Genomic DNA, 17,485 nt, shown 5'->3' on the forward strand with positions numbered 1-17,485 from the left:
TGTAGACAGATGTACAGGCTATCAAAAGACCCTATACTGTAATATTTTCTCTCCTCTTATATTTAATAGATAAATAAACCAAAAATAGTCTGCTTGTTTGAAGAGAAAGAATAAAGAGCTTTTAAATCTCATTTAAAAATAACTTATTTTGGTTCACATGTTTTAGTAATCAAACAAAATCTTGGACTTGTTTCTCTGAGGAAGTATGGTTGTGTATACAGGTTTTTGCATATAATTTCAGGGCTTCCCAACTTCCCAATGTACTCTCCTAACAAAACTGTGTTTTTGTGATACCATCTTAAATTTGTAAACTCTAATGGTAATTACTCCTAGGTTGAAGAAATGACTATTAGGAATCTGAGGATATTTTCTGGGGATTATAGCTAGTGACACATACAGAGTCTGCGATTGCATGAAGGAAAGCTGCAGATAGATAGGTAGAAATATGTGTATATATATATTTTTTTCCTTTTTTTTCCTATACATACATGCAGTGCTGGGGACAATTACCTTGTATCTGAGAGTAAGCATTGACCCAGGTGTGTTGGCTGCTGTTTCTTAAACTTTAGCATGTGTGTGAATCACTGAAAATGCTTGTTAAAGCAAATTCCTGAGCTCCTCTGCCCTTTGTAGGTTTGAGGGGTTGTCACGAGGGAGGGGGTTGTTGGTGGGGGAAGACTACATTTTGAAATACAGTAGTCCCCCTTATCTGCTGGTGTATATATTCCAAGGCCCCCCAGTGAATGCCTGAAACTGTGGATAGTATTAAGCTCTATGTGTACTATACTTGTTTTTTCCTATGCATACATATGTATAATAAAGATTTATTTATAAATTACACACAGTAAGATAATTAACAACAATAGAACAATTATAATAACAATATACTGTAATAAAAATTATATGAATGTAGTCTGTCTCTCTTAAAATATCTGATTGTGCTGTATGTGGGTAACAGAAGCCACAGAAAGTGAAACGTGGATAATGGCGGTGAGGAGGGACAACTGTAAGCTGTTAGGTGATATTTACACTCTTGGTCTAATACTGGCTTTCTAGTACAGGAAACTTTCCTTACTGGAATTAAAAGGGTATATAGAAGCTATTATCATGGGCTGCAAAATTTGGTTAGTTTTCTTTTCTGTGCTTAGAGGAAACATTGTTTTAACTCATGAGTTCCTTTTTTTTTTTTTTTTTTTTTTTTTTTTAATAAAAAACCCTCTACTAGAAAGCCAGGCTTGGTGGCCTCCCTCTGTAGTTTGAGCTACCCAGGAGACTGAGGCAGAAGGATCACTTGAGCCCAGGAGTTTGATTCCAGCTGGGCAACATAGTGAGATCCATCTCTTAAGAAGAAAAAAAAGTCTACTAGTAATTACAAGGAACACTGTAAATGTTTGAATTTACAAATGGTAAACAGTGGCATTTAGCTCAACTTCTGTTTACTTCCCAGATCATTTGGATCCTACCCCACTCCCCCTACACAAACATGTTAAAATTGGAGAGTAATAAAAAAGAATTACTATTAACAGCTATTCATATTATAGCACACGTGTTATTAACAAAAATTTAGAATTGTTTTCAACTCTTAGTAAATCAAAATATCTAATTTGATGCTCTTTACGTTTTCTTAATTCTCAGTATTTCCTTTTTTAATATAATGGTAAGGTACAGTGCTAACCATCTAAGAATATGCCTAGGAAAATAGTGTCATTAGAATATAATAGGTAAAATGGAATATTAGATAAAATATTGAATTAAATGGAAGTGACAGGCATTTTATTATTTACATTATAATCTTTTATTAAAAACTAGAAATTTAAGTATGGACTTGAAATATAATTATAAATTAATGTGACTTATTGTATAATAAAATTTTTACAATCTCTTTTGTTTCTTCAGCTTTCATAGTAACCGTCCAAGCAAAAGGTTTTGTATTTTTAAGAAGCATTCAGAAAATCTCAGGTAACTAGTTGATCTTTTTTTACTCTTTCTATTGAAAAATTGTAATGACTTAAATTTTTTTTTAACACAACAGCTTTATTGAGGTAGAATTAGCATACCATACAATTTATGTGTTTATAGGTTTTAGTATATTCAGAGTTCTGCAGCAATCACCAGTTAGTTTTGGTACATTTTTATCACTCCAGAAAGAAACCGTGTACCTGTTAGTGGTTATTCCCATTTCTCTCCAGCTCTCCCCATCCCTAAACAACAACTAGTGTACTTTCTGTCTGTGTAATATTTGCCCATTCTGGACATTTCATATAAAAAATGATACATGATGTAGTCCTCTGTGACTGGCTTCTTTCATTTAGCATATTTTCAAGATTCGTCAATGTTGTAGCATGTATCAATATTTCATTGTTAAAAATTGCTGCCTAATATTCCATTATAAAGATATATCATAGTTCATTTAGATTGTGTTCATTTTGAGGCCCTTATGAATAATACTACTGTGAACATGTGTGTGCATGTTTTTGTATGGACATGTATTTTTATTTCTCTTTAGTATATACTTATGATTGGAATTGCTGGTTTGTTTGATAACTCCGTGCTGAGCCTTTGAGGAACCACCAGACTGTTTTCCAAAGTAACTCCACTATTTTACATTCCCACCAGCAGTGTTTGAGGGTTCCAGTTTCTCCACATCTTTGCCAACACTTTTTATTATCTCTTTTTGATTATAGTCACCCTAATGGGTATAAAGTGGTATCTCATTGTGGTTTGCTATAACTTTTTTTAAACCTGATGTTAGGGTACCTAATTTGAAAATATAAATGATTGCTACTGGACATTAGAGAGTTGTGTTCATTGTATTCCTAGACCAGAAGTATGATTACTCATTGTTCTCTTGCTCAATTTATTTCAGTGGAAAGGTGGTGTCCAGAGGAAACCTTGATGCATTTGCATTGTAAAATGAGAACAAAAATAAGGCTCTCCAACAATATTTGAATATTAAAAAGATAGCTAAGCTATCTCATAAAGGAATGAACACTTTTTTAGTTTTGAAGTAAATTTCCTTTAACCACTGGAATTCTTGAAATCAGTATATGATTTTTATAATTCTTATATTTTCTTTTGAAAATAAAGAGAATTATACAATTTTACTATACAGAAAGAACTGTTGATAAAACTTTCTAAAGGCATTGATAGTTAGTTATCTTTGGTTATACCACACACTTAGAATCCACTGAGCACTATTGTTTCATATTCTTCTGATTTCTTGAACTTCCTTTGTTTATTTTATGTTGCCATTGCTCCTTGAAATGTCAATGTCTTTGTTCCACCAAGCTGATCTGTAGAGATAAGTTTAGCCAATACTTATTTTGATGCTTTGGATTAGTGGAAAATGTAGATGAAGGGATGGTATGTCTCAGGACCTTTGCATTTATTATTTCCTATGCCTAGTTTGCTTTCCCCCAGATATTGTATGGTTAGCACTTTTGTCCCTTTTAGGCCTCTACTTTGATTGAGTGAGTCTTTCCTTGACTACAAAATTTAAAACTGTATCCTCTTCCCTTTGCTTTATCCCAGCATTCCTTATCTCCTTTTTATGTTTTACTTTTCTCTAGATCATCTAACATACTTTTATTTTGCTTGCTTATTGCCTGTGTTCTCTCACTACATTGTGTGTGGTTTGGTTTTTTTGTGTATGCCTGGCACACAGTAGGCTATTTGTTGAATAAATTAATGTATATATTGAAAATGATGTACATGGAAAATAGGTCCCATCTGTGATGTTAGACTAGTAGCTCACAGGGAGAGAAAATTTCATTCAATTTTTAAAATGTTAGTACTACTTTTAAAATATTTACTGAATCTAGGGAAATAATTAAGCTACATTAGATGTTAGCTTTACTAAAAACAGTTACAAGAGTGAATATGGTTTTATTGCATTCTAAGAATGAGAGTTTAATTCAATTTTTACCTCATTGTTGTCAAGCTCAGTTGTGTGTTTAGTTTCTCAATGAACTATGTGATTTTAAAGATCTGGGATGTTTTTTCACTAAACTTGGGTAGTCTCAAATTGAAAATTGTTCGATTTCTGTGAATGGAGCTTAGCATATTTATAATTCTATATGACAATGATTAATATAATTACTCTTATTGAAATAGACTATTCATTCCATAACTATTTATTATGTATCTGTCTTGCACATAAAGTAGCAGGTCCTGTAAAGATGACAGTGATGAAGCAGTGTTGGAACCAGCCTTCAGGGAATGTACAGTACAGTTTATTGGGTGGGAGTTAAGGTGTGAACATAAATAACTATGAATTTTAATAAGTGCAATGAGAGTTATTTCAGAGAGGAAAAACATTACAGTTCTTATAGTGATCTGGATAGGTATTAGGCCTACTTGGCTTTAAAGGATGGGTATTGTTTCTACTGGTAGAACAGGCATAGGGCATTCTAGTTCAATAGACTAAATTTTTTTCAAGAGTTCTGTTTACAATTCAAATTACTTTAGGCAACTTAACATCATTTGTACATTTAACATAATTGATTTTCTTTTAAATAGCACTTCAAATGCTTGGTGTAACAAACTCCCAAGTGCTTAACTCTTATAAGAAATTAAACATATAGTGGCTAAGTTATCTGAAGCATTTTAGTATTTTTACAGGCTTAATATTTTAAAACACCTTTCAGCTAAAAATGACACAAGTCTAAATGCATTTTAAATTAGAATCTTAATGTACTTTATGTCAAGTATATTCACATACTTCAAATAGCAAATGCTAAACAGTTAGATCCAGTGAGGACAAAAACTCTTCCTGTACTCAAAAATAAAGTATTGATAACTAGGGAATTGTTTCCTAACCTCTTTAAAAATTTATAATAATTACACATTTCATTGAAGAACTACAGCACTCAGGCTGGGCGCGGTGGCTCATTACGCCTGTAATCCCAGCACTGGGAGGCTGAGGCGGGCTGATCACAAGGTCAGGAGTTTGAGACCAGCCTGACCAGCATGGTGAAACCCTGTCTCTACTAAAAATACAAAAATTAGCCAGGTGTGGTAGCATGAGCCTGCAGTCCAAGCTACTCAGGGGCTTGAGGCAGGAGAATCGCTTGAACCCAGGAGGTGGAGGTTGCAGTGAGCTGAGATCACGCCACTGCACTCTAGCCTGGGTGACAGAGTGAGACTCCCTAGTTCACAGTGCTGAGATGATGAGGAACTCAAGTTTGCAGACTTTAGTATTTTATTAACTACTTTAGCTAGTTCAGTGTTAAGTAAGAATAATACCAACCTTGATGGTTGTAGTGACAATCAGATGAAATAATAAATGGGAAAACTCTTGACACATAATGTACGATCGATGGTGGCTGTAACATGATCTGTTTTTAAAGGCTTCCCATTTTTCTTCAGATTTTATCTCCAACTGAATAAAACACCAGATTCTAAGTAAGCTCCATTCGAGCATAGGCAGTGCTATTTTTTGTTCACCATTATATTCACAATACCTAGTAGTACAGTATATATAAAAATAGCTCCAGTAAATATCAAGTGAATGAATACGCTATCTTCACTTTGCAGATGCGTGGGAGGACAAATAGAATGTGACTTGCCTAAGTTACACAAGTTGGTTGTGGAGCCAAGACTGACTCTAGGTCTTCTGACTCCTAACTTTTAACAATTGGTATGACAGGTAAAAGTATAAAATAAATACTTTCTGTAAATAAATGGTAGCATAATTTGGACATGGCCATGTCATTTTCCAGAGAATAATTTCAGTTTATATCAAATTTATATAACAAAAATGGGAAGTTATAGTTATGTATGGCACAAAAAGCAAATTGTGGAAAAATAATCATCAAACTTGTAAATGGATTTTCATAAAAGATAAAAATCTTTTTTTAATGCTTTTTCTTTTTTAGGGGCATTACTCTAGTGTGCCTTAATTGTGATTTCCTAAGTGATGTTTCTGACTTAGATAATATGGCTACACACTTAAGTCAACATAAAACTCATACTTGCCAAGTTGTAATGCAGAAAGGTACGTATATGTAACTGTGCTACTTTAGATTTTTGACTTTTGTTCCGGTATTTTTGGTCATCCACAATATGGTCTCTTTACTAAATCGGTATTCTCACTCATCATATTTCATATGCTGTTGTAAATGTAAAACTTTTCTTCTAATTTCAGTTTCTGTTTGTATCCCAACTTCTGAGCACCTTTCTGAGTAAGTTTAATTTTTATTCAGTGCATTTTACTTGGATGGATTTTAGCACTATTGCATTTTTAAATGTATCATTAATACGAATGAAAAGTATTAAAGTATTTTGTTGTTGTTTTTTTTTTTTAAAGCTGCTTGTTGAAATAGGTTCCTGCTCTATGGAGCTCGTGACCTGGTGCAAGACAAGTTGGAATTTCCTAAGTTCAAAGTTCTGAGATGTTTTCTTACACAAAGGCAGTTGAGCAGCCAAGTTCATGACACTAGCTCTCATTATTCAGCTCTTTTCAGCTTTCAAATGGGACTAGATTCTTATTCCACCTTATCTTTGTGTCAGGTTGACATATCTTAACGTATTTTTTTTTCTCCAGTTTGCGTTGTCTAAAAATAACGTTTGTTGCTATGGTCTTTTCTTTGCTTACAATAATTTTTGTTTTTCTCTGCTGTACTTGCCTTCAGAATAATAGATTCCAAATTATATGGCTGTTTGTCTTTTGTCTGTTTGTCTGCTTTCTTAATTTCTTATACGTCTTAAGTTTTAGGCCAGATAATTGTCTTTTTCCTCATTCGTTGTCTGTCATTGTGCTATTTTTCTTATTTTTCAGATGCAGAAGCAGCCCAGAGATTTCAAAAAATGTCCAGGGTATACCTGGACAGTGTCCCCCTTCGATGGACACAACTGATGCCTGTTCTCTCTTTCCAAGGAATGTGAATAATTTGACTGTGGGACCTGCTCTTAGGTTGTGGCCTCAAGAAATCAGATCTTGGGGAGACTCCCTTTCTACATGGCTGGCCTCCCATAAGGCTGATGTTGTTTGGCCAGAGATGGCTTTAAGGCCCACCAAATTGAGCATACTTCCCACTGGGGGCTTTGGTTTATGATCTTAAGCTTATGAGTCAATTATGACCAAGAAAAGCCCATCAAACCACTGCTTCAGCATCCAAGTTGAAGTTTAGTCATTTTGGCTGCTGCCTTTAAATCTTTCTCTAGCATGAATGCAGTCCAAGGAATATAAAAACTCTAGTTGTTAGGAAACCATGGCTACTTTCATATCCTTGGAACAACAGGTCTCCACAATTATGTTCTAAAATTGCAGTTATTTTTACTGACATATAAAATCTATTAACCAGTATTAATTCTGTAATTTTTCAACAATACCAATTCTTACATTTTGATTTTTTAAAAATTAATAGCTTGGTTTTATGTTCTCAAAATTTATTAATGTCTATTTTATGATGTCTATTTTTATATTATATTATTTAAAATTTGTTTATTGTTTGTTTTAAGAACTCCAAGAGATTTCTTAGAATTCTCTACAGATTTTGTATAGCTGCCTATTTGTAGATTTTAAATTTGGCTGTTACTAAGCCCATTAAACATTATTAGATACTCTGTCCTATTGGGATTATTATTAATATTACTTTAATTGTGAGTTCTTAGGTGTAAAGAATTGGCAATACTACTTGCAGACCTTAAGAGCCAGTTTTAAAGTTACGTATTTGTGCGTCTAAGATGTAATGTCTACTTAGCCATTAATGTAGCTCCTTTGGGTAAAGGTAACATGTTAAAAAACATACATATGGTAACCAGTAATGCATGTATTTCTTTCCTTTATATATTTTAAATTTGTCATGTGTTTATTTTAGTTACATTGAATATAGATCTAAACACTTTTTATACTATTATCCTTTTAATAAAAATTGTATTGTTTAAGTGCCTCAGGAATTATTTTATAATGAATAAAGAGTGTAGATTTTATCTTATAAATAGGAACATTGCTCTCATTGTTATATGGAAGCCTTGTTACTTGGCTGCAGACAGTGCTATATCTACTTAGTATACCTTGCATTTTTTTCTTGCAGCACAGTGAAAAGGTTACTATACTAATTTCTTAAATTTTGAAGACTAGCAAAATGCCTTTTGTGATCTTAATAGCCATAAGGATAGGCAGGCCAGTTTAGATGACCAGTTAAAGCCAGTTTAGATGACCACATATTATATGATGTGTTTCTTGCAATTAATTATCAAAAGAGTTGAATCTAATAGTTCTGAATTTCCAAACTAATTTATATTTTAAGTGAAAGGTTTTCCAAAATCTCCACAAGTGGTTTGTTTCTTAGTAGTGGACTTAGTGATATACTAGTTTTTTTTTTCCCTTTTTGTCTCTAGGAATTTTTGTTATCTACTCTCTCTACCCAGTTTTTAAAAGTTTATCCAGAAACAATAACTTTTTCCATTTTTAACATTAGTTCATTTACAGATATTCACCTTACCTTGGTCATAGGTCAAAAATAGGATAAACCACATTGTTAATATAGTAATGTAGGAGTACGGTCAGTCCTTCATATCTTTGGGTTTTATGTCTGCAGATTCAGCCAACCATGGATTGAAAATATTTGGGGGGAAAAACAATAACAAATAACAATACAACAATAAAAAATACAAATAAAAAACAATACAATATAACAACTATTTACATAGCATTTACATTGTATAAGTGATCTGAGCATCTGAGGATTTTGTTATTCCTGGTGGAGGTTTGGGGAGGTAGGGGCGACCTGTGGGGTGGGGGCAGGTTCTGTAACCAATCCCCTACCAATACCAGGGAACGATGGTACTGCTTTGTGGTCTTAACATAGACTTTTATTTTTTATAGTATGTATCAAATTCATTTTCTTAAAGCATGAACTCTTAAAGTTCTTTCACCAGTAAATTCATTTAAAAAAAAAAAAGGTTCAAATAAAACACCTGGCAGTCAGTACAAAGTTTGCTTATTGTAAGCAATTAGTTGAATTTTCAGTTTGGTGCTAATGAGTTTTAGCTTGCGTCTAACCCCTCCTTACCATCATTTTATTCTAGTTATTAAACTACAGAGGCTCAGATTCTTGCCCTATTTTTGTCACATTTTGGCAAAACACTTTGCCTCTTTGGGCATCATATATTTATTCAGCAAATATTTATTGAGCATCTACTTTGTGCCTGGCATTGTCCTAGTTGCTAGAAATATAGACTGTAATCTCTGCTCTTATGGAACTTACATTATATTTGTGAAAGACAATAAAAAGTAAATAAAACATATAATGTGTTAGATGATGATCAATACTATGGAGAAATATGAATCAGAGAAGGGTGATAAAGGAGTATGGGGTAGGAGATGGAAGGCTGCCATTTTTAATTTAGTGAGGCCTCACTGAGAGATGACATTTGAGTGAAGACATGAAACAGGCAAAGTCAAACTCAGTCAAGAAATTGTTCTTTTCTGTTTCTCCCTTACCTCCATTTCTCCTGTCCTCTGTTTTCTTGTATATCTACCTGGATGGATGAATTATAACAAAGTAGAAGTAAAGGTTTGAGTTTTGTAAGTTTCTTTTTCTTGACAAAAAGTTGAGAATAGAATGATAATTTCCTCCAACAGATCTTGAGAGTGTAAGAATCTGTGGTAAATACATAATCACTCAAGCTTGCTAAACTAGGCTACTTAACTGGTTGCCTATTTGATTGTTGAATCAAATATCCTAAAAGCCACAATTTGAAGAGATTTTAAAAGTTGATTTAGTTATCTGAGTGACATCCATGTTTTTCTAAGCAAAGTACAATGGGAAAGACATTGACAGTCAAAATATTAGAGTTAAAGGACCCAGCTGCCTCACTAACTTTATTTAAGGTAAAGTTACTTCAGTTTCTTTTTCTGTGAAATCGAGTTGAAAATATCTTTCGTTTGAAGATGTTAGAAATATGTAAAATGTGTTTTACTGATGTTAATGTGTGTATTATACTTTATTAAATCCCCCAAATTTAATGAGCTTTATACTTAGCACCAGTAGTAACTACATGGCTCATTCACAGTATGATATAGATAACCCTCCCATATATTCTTTGTCACTGAACATTGATACCCTACTTTTTATGTGTGCAAGATTCTGTGTCAGGTGTCGGAAACATGAATAAAACATGGTTTATAGCACCAAAGCAATTACAGAATAAAGGAATTAGAAATGTAGACACTGAATCCACATTTTTTACAGGGCCTATAGTCAGCTGATTTCATAATCAATTAAACCACTAATATCATGTATATATTGCATTATGGGATTTTTTTGTGAAATGCTGTATCAGAAGTGAATCTGGACCTATTCTCAAGGTGAAATATCACTTTATTCTGCCATTCTCAAACCAATAAGTCATTAATTATCTTTCATAAATGTAAGCAGTAAGTAAACTCTTAGGAACAGAATGGCAGCCTTTTTCTATAAATCTTATATTTTAAAATATTATTTCTGTTAAGAGATACTTACTGTCATTGAATCTGTGACCATTGAAGATATATGAGGGTTCATTCCATTATTTTCCTGTGAAATTTTGAACTTACTTGGAGGAATTATTGGCTCTGGTCATAATCCTAAATTATAACTCTATAGCTCTTATGTGTTCAAAATTTTCGGGAGTCTTCATTTCATTTATTTAGCAAGATTAAAACAAACAAACAAACTGATCTATTGAGTTCATTTTGGGCTTGTTTCCTTCTTTAAACTTTTGAAATGTGACTGGGATTGTAGACCCTAGATTCTCATCCTACCATAGACATTCATATCTCAAACCAATCTTTAGGAACTGTAAAATAGTTCTTCCTTTTCAAAATAGACTTAATATATTTGCTCCTGGTATGTAATTGCAAATCAGTAGGTAGGACCTGTGCATCAAGATGTGGTGGTTTCTGGCAATTTGGACTTCTGCCTTTGATATCTGGTAAGCAGGGAGAATTTGAGAGACCCAGTGAGATGGAAAAATAAATGAAACTTCAGTGTAGTCTTTCATTTAGGACAAACTGTACCAATCTCTACCAGTGATTCTGAGGTTACTACCATTTTTTTCAGTCTCTGGTTCCTGAGGGTTGTTGCTTATAGATTATAAATTAAATATCCAGGGTATAATTCAATATTACCAACAAACCAAAATAATAAAATAGAGTCCTAGACTGTCATTAAAATCTTCTGCCTACATTGATGGTCTTATTTTTTTCTTCACATTTTTACACATGAATATTTTGGTCTTTTTTATTTCTTGTCTCTCTGTCTTTACCTAGTTCTTTCTTCTGTCTATCTAAAATGATTTTTCTGCTCTTTGTTACAATAGCTTTAGATGGCCAAATCATACCCTGGTGTTCTAAGATTAGCATATCATTTCATACTAGAAAAAATGGAACTGGTCCTAAGGGGAATAGACCAGCAATCAAAATTAATGTCTGTTGGGTTGAGGGTGAGGTGGAAACATGGGAGTAGAGATATTTAGATGGTATACTGAATTTGTTGTATACTCTCAAGCAGATTCTGAGGAAGAAAATTGATTCTATACTCTACCCATACCCATGACAATAATAGCTAACATTTACTGAGCCCATACCGTGTGGCAGACACTCTTCTAAGTGTTTTGCATTTATTTACTCATTTAATTCTCACATATTTGTGAGATATGAGCTGTTACTGTCTGATTTTATGGATGATACAACTGAGATACAGATATGTTAAATAATTTGCCCAAGGTCGCACATACCTGTTAAGTGGAGAGCCTCAATTTAAATTCTGTCAGTCTGTCTTCAGAGGCTAAACTACTCAGTAGTATCCTCTATTGCTTCTCTGCTTCTGCTTGTAGTTCCAGGTGTACATCCTGCCTTGTTTGTGATTGGCCAAGAAACTGGATAGGACTAAGCTTCAGTGTTAAGGCCCTCTTTCTGCAGAAGGGTAGGCAGCAACCGACACAATCATAGGATTGGGACAGTAATCTAGCATACCAGTTTACTGTCCCAATCCTATGTTCTATTGCTCAAACTTCATAGAAATAGTGCCCTAATGATGTTTGGGCAATATACCATTTGAGCAAAGAATGGTATAAATTGGTCTTTTAGTAGGATTGATTTAGCAGTGATACTCAGCATGTTTTAGAGTGGAAAACATATAGAGGCAGAGAGATCAGTTAATGTTTTCAGTTTTCCTGGCATGATCATAAGGGAGCCTGGTTCACAGGAGAGGAATTGGCTTGAGGTAGTGCAGTGGAAATTTGAAGTAGAACCCACACATTTAATCCTCATTCTGTTGCTTAATGGCTTTATAACTTTAGCATTTTTAGGCCTCACATTTTCTTATCTGCAAGATGGGGGTAGTTGAATAGTATAATCTCTTAGGACCCAAGTTTAATACACTGTAATGTTTCTGAAACTGAATTGTCAACAGTTTGAAAAATAACAAATTGTATTAAAAATGGAGGAGTCATTCTCTGGATGTTGATTTTGAAGTTATATGAAGAGAAGTGATGGTTGGTGGCCAGGTGTGGTGGCTCACACCTGTAATCCCAGCACTTTGGGAGGCCAAGACAGGTGGCTCACTTGTGCTCAAGAGTTTGAGACCAGGCTGCGCAACATGGTGAAACCCCATCTCTACAAAAAAGTATAAAAATTAGCCAAGTGTTGTGGTGTGACTGTAATCCCAGTTACTCAGGAGATGGAGATGAGAGGATCACTGGAGCCTGGGATGTGAAGGTTACAGTGAGCCGTGATCGTACCACTGCACTCCAGCTTGGGCAACAGAGTGAGACCTTGTTTAAAAAATAAATAAATAAATAGAAGTTGTGGTTGGAATTGTATATAAGGATGAGATACACAAGAGGCAGGTCTCAGTGGTAAATATTTCCATATGAATGTTCTGTAAGCACCACAAATCCAATATGTCCAAAACTGAATTTATTTTTCCCTCAAAGAATGCTTTCTCCCTCCTCCGAATTCCGTATCATGAATAATCTCTTACCACCCAGGGCAGGCATTTGAGGGGGTCATATTTGTTCTCCACATTTACCTTATCTAGTGTATACTTACATTCTTTTGGTTTTAACTTGTTCTCATCTCCCTAAACCAACCTTTTCTCCATTAACACTGTTACTGTTTTAATTGAGAAAGTCATTAGCTGTCTCTTAACTGGACTCTCAGCTTGTCTTCTACCAGTACAGACCTTCGTCTTTCTGATGCACAAATTTGGTCATACTTTCCTATTAGCATTAAAGTTCTTAGCATGAACACTTAGCATGGCAATCAAGACCTTCCCGGAAGAGGCTCTTGTATGTTTTCAGTTTCATCTTGGACTACTTTGCTCTGTGCCTGACATTTCAGTGATATGAGACCACCAATTCTCATATTGTCATCTTGTTTCATACTTCTTTGCTTTTTCTCTGCCTTGGATCTCCTTACTCTGCTTTGGTAATTCTTGCTCTTTTTGCAAAACCAAGTTCACTGTAGTATCTTCACTGCCTCCTTGCCTCTTTCCCTTTCATAGTGGTTTAGTTCTCTGAACAAAGATGTCTTTTCTAAACCTTTTCATAATGTAAACATTTGCTTCATTGTGTTTCCTTCACAGTGAACTCCTTGAGAGACAGTCTTGTTTAACTTTGGACTGGAACACTTAGTACAATCCCTGAAATATGTACAACCTGGTAAATGTTTTGCTCAGGCATCCTTTCCACATATAAATATATTGATAATTCTCAGAACAAATGATCAGAAATGGTAGAGTAGATGTTTTACTGTTATTTCTTAGTCTGATGATTATTATATTAAATTTAGTCCCTGAATGTCTCAGTGAATGGTCTTTTTATTTTATTTCGCTGTTTTTTGTTTTTTTTGAGACAGGGTCTTGCTGTTTTGCTCAAGCCAGAGGGCTGGAGTGCAGTGTGCAGTCATGGCTCACTGCAGCCTCAAAGTCCTGGGCTCAAGCAATTCTCCTGCCTCGGCCCCCTGAGACTGAGCTGGGACTCAGATACGTACAACCACGCCTGGCTAATTTTTTTAAATTTTTTTTGTAGAGATGAGGTCTCACTATGTTGCCCAGGCTGGTCTCAAACTCCTGGTCTCAAGCGATCCTCCCATTTTGGCCTCCCAAAGCATTGGGATTACAGGCATGTGCCACGATGCCTGGGCTAAGTGGAAGGTCATGATTACTGGCTGACTTTACTACTGGTTGCTTTACAGCCTCTTTTCAACTTTTTTAGTATGCTTACAAATATTCTTAAAGATTACATTTCTAACATCAGCATTGAAATTTTTGGCTTTTAAATGTCATCAGAAAGAAAGAATGTGGCCTAGCTGAAATGAATCCGAGTATTTTCCCCCTTACAGTTCTTCCCCTCATGGTATGTTTATAGTGTGAATGAAACCTCAAAGGAACATACTACTATAAGTGAGCCAGAATGTTAAAATTTGTATGGATTGGCTGGGCACGGTGGCTCATGCCTGTAATCCCAGCAGTTTGGAAGGCCGAGGCGGGTGGATCACCTGAGGTCAGGAGTTCGAGACCAGTCTGACCAATGTGATGAAACCCCATGTCTACTAAAAATACAAAAATTAGCCAGGCATGGTGGCATGCGCCTGTAATCCCAGCTACTTGGAAGGCTGAGACAGGAGAATTGCTTGAACCTGGGAGGTGGAGGTTGCAGTGAGTCGAGATCATGCCATTGCACTCCAGCCTAGGCAACAGGAACGAAACTCTGTCTGCAAAACAAAACAAAAATTTTGTATGGATTGCTCCTAAGACCTGCAGAAAAATGCAAATAGGGTCATTTTAGTCTTCAGAGGGAAAAGCTCGTCCTGTAGAAATACATCAGAAAGATCTGTTTCAGCAGGTTTTCATAGAGGGGAAAAATTATTTACTTGCAATCTTGATCACTAATGATGTTGAAATTGATCACCAGTCATTCCTTCTGTTCTCTTTGCATTGAAATTTTAAATAGTGTTTACTATAAGTAGTACACCATATTTTTCTATTAAAAATTATTGTAACATTCACAGGTGAAAAGTATAATTACCTAATGATGGGTCATTAGCTCAGAACTTTGAGCTTAGCAGATTTCACTGTCTTCTACCAAAGTAATTGAATGTCTAAAATAATGACTATTTCAGCAGGTATCTTTAGTAAATAAGAATTATAGGTAAGAAAATTTTTCTTTTCTAAAATTGTTAATGATGTGTTAGTAGTATTAATCTTAAAGTATACTTTTGTAGTTCAAAATTTTAGTGTACATTTTAGTGATGCATTTTATAATTTAAAATTTACTGTGTGCTTTTCTAAATATTTTTAAGATTTATTTTTCTAAATGTGTTCACTAGTTATTACGATTCTGTTCCTTAAAGAGAGTACTAATATAGTAAAAGGCACAAAACAAGTTTGAAATCATAGGCCTCTTAATGCAAGTTATTTCAATAACTTACTTTCTTCTCACCTACCAGTTTCTTGCCAGCACAATAAAGAGTAATAAAAACCTCTGTCACCAACCTCCATTGCAGAGATAGCAAGAGGACTGTGTTTCCTCTGTTGAAATGCCAGCAATAACGAACATACTTAATGGGGCTCATTTTAATAGCTGCATACAATTAATTTATTATAATAGGCATATGCTAAAATGATTAGCATGGTAATATTTCTTTTATAAAAATATAAAAGATAACATTTACAATGATAAATGTTATCATTTCAAAACTTCATTCATTTGCTTTTTCATGCTTTTTGCTTTTGTAGACTAATGTTTCATGTTTTCTTACTACTTCATAACTAATTTTATTCTTAAAACTTATTTTCCTTTATACTGCATTAAAGCAGTGAAGTTATACTGTATACTTGATGTGTTCTCATCTTTATAAGTATTCTGCACAATTAAATACTTGAGACAATTACAAAATATTTAACCCCCAAAATGACTGACATTTGTGTCTTTTGTCAATTTTTTGTGCAAGTTTTATTCATTTCAATTGGCTTAACAAGTTGGTTGTAAATTATTGTAGTGCACTGCCAATATAGTGGTTTTCCAAGGGCATAATCTATTTTAAGTAGCAGTTTTGCCTAATAGCTAAAATACAGATAAGTAATTTCATACAGTTAATTATTAATATTTAACAAAGTATAAACATTTGTAGCCCTAGATTTTTCAAATATGCCCTCAAAGGATGGATTAAGAAGGAGGGTTTTGCCAACTCTGTTTCACTGATTAGCCAGGAGAGTAACTTTTAGGATGGTTGACGTTTCCTATTAGATACCTTTTTTTTTGTCAATGAAATTTAAGATAATATAGTTGCTGCTTATGTTAAATATGTTATTCCTTAGGTATAGCTATTAAGCCTTCATAAAATTGTGTATCACTTAACTCTTGATTAATGACATTTCAGATCAGGTAGGTACCCTACTTACACAGATTAAAATTGAGTTTAATATATAATATCACAAATAATATTTAGTCATTTCTGCAGGTTCTAAAACAAAGGTCCTTTGGATAAGCTAGCTCTTAGATTAAATTGATTATTTTACAAGATTTTCTGGATGGCATATACCTTTGTTAATGTTTTAATAAGTTATAAGTAATATTTTTAGAAATCAAGAAGTTTTAATATTTGAGCAGTACTTATGGAGGTTTTAAAGAGAATATATTCCTCAAAATTCTAATTACTTCTGTGATTTTACTGCCTCCAGAGGAAGTTAACTATAATATATATTTAAATGGCATTATCATGTTGAATTTCACAATAGATAAAATATTTATCTTTTTTCACTTTTTAAGTCCTGTAATCGTAAATACTGATGCATATTACTTATATAAGCATATAACCTGCTTTTAATTTTTAAAGAGTAATTCTTGTTTTGAAACTGTTACACTAATGTGTATGTCTTTTATTTTAAATTGTACTTAGCAAAGAAAACCTTTAAGTGCCCTTGTTTTTAGAGAACAAGGAAATAAATGTCTTTATTGATTTAGCACATTTATCGAATCTACTATTTAGTCTCATACATTTAATTTTTACCTTAAAACATTTACAGAGGTCAATTTACTATTAAAGCATTAAATGTACATTAGTTTCGATCTACATTTTAATTATTTTAGGCTGGCAGAGAAAGAACTGTTTCATATTTTCCCATCGTACATATAAAATAAAATATTCAATACTTATCTTGTTTTCAAGATTGAAAAAAGAAGCTCCTACAAAGGAACAAGAACCTGTGTCTAAGGTAAAGTTTGTTTTACTTTATACCTTAAAGATTTACACATTTGAAAGTATTATTGGTATGATATAAAAATTTTTTTCAATTTCAGCATGCATATATCAACAATATTTGGGATGTTGTGAGGAAGAAAAAAATTGAGATTTAAAATTTTTCATTACATATAAAAATATCTAGCCCTAAGTAAAATTTTAAGGTATTCTTGTTTTGGCAAAGACATCTTGTATTTCACTTGCCTGTTATTTAGTTCAACTAGTGAGTAATGGAGATAAATTTATGAATTA

The 17,485-nt window shown here is 33.7% G+C and overlaps 1 protein-coding gene across 4 annotated transcripts in view; it reads left to right on the plus strand.

Annotated features, from left to right (window-relative positions):
• The window catches only part of ZNF280D (zinc finger protein 280D), a 101,767-nt gene that overhangs the window by 71,817 nt on the left and 12,465 nt on the right, over window positions 1-17,485 (plus strand). For all 4 annotated transcript variants that reach the window (XM_055279253.2, XM_055279250.2, XM_055279252.2 and 1 more), the window contains 4 exons: window positions 1,897-1,959; window positions 5,877-5,995; window positions 6,146-6,182; window positions 17,162-17,207. In XM_055279253.2, the coding sequence (XP_055135228.2) occupies window positions 1,897-1,959; window positions 5,877-5,995; window positions 6,146-6,182; window positions 17,162-17,207 (265 nt within the window). The remainder of the gene's footprint in view (window positions 1-1,896; window positions 1,960-5,876; window positions 5,996-6,145; window positions 6,183-17,161; window positions 17,208-17,485) is intronic.

Source organism: Symphalangus syndactylus, chromosome 5, assembly GCF_028878055.3.
Source record: "Symphalangus syndactylus isolate Jambi chromosome 5, NHGRI_mSymSyn1-v2.1_pri, whole genome shotgun sequence".
In the NCBI taxonomy this organism is placed as follows: Eukaryota; Metazoa; Chordata; class Mammalia; order Primates; family Hylobatidae; genus Symphalangus; species Symphalangus syndactylus.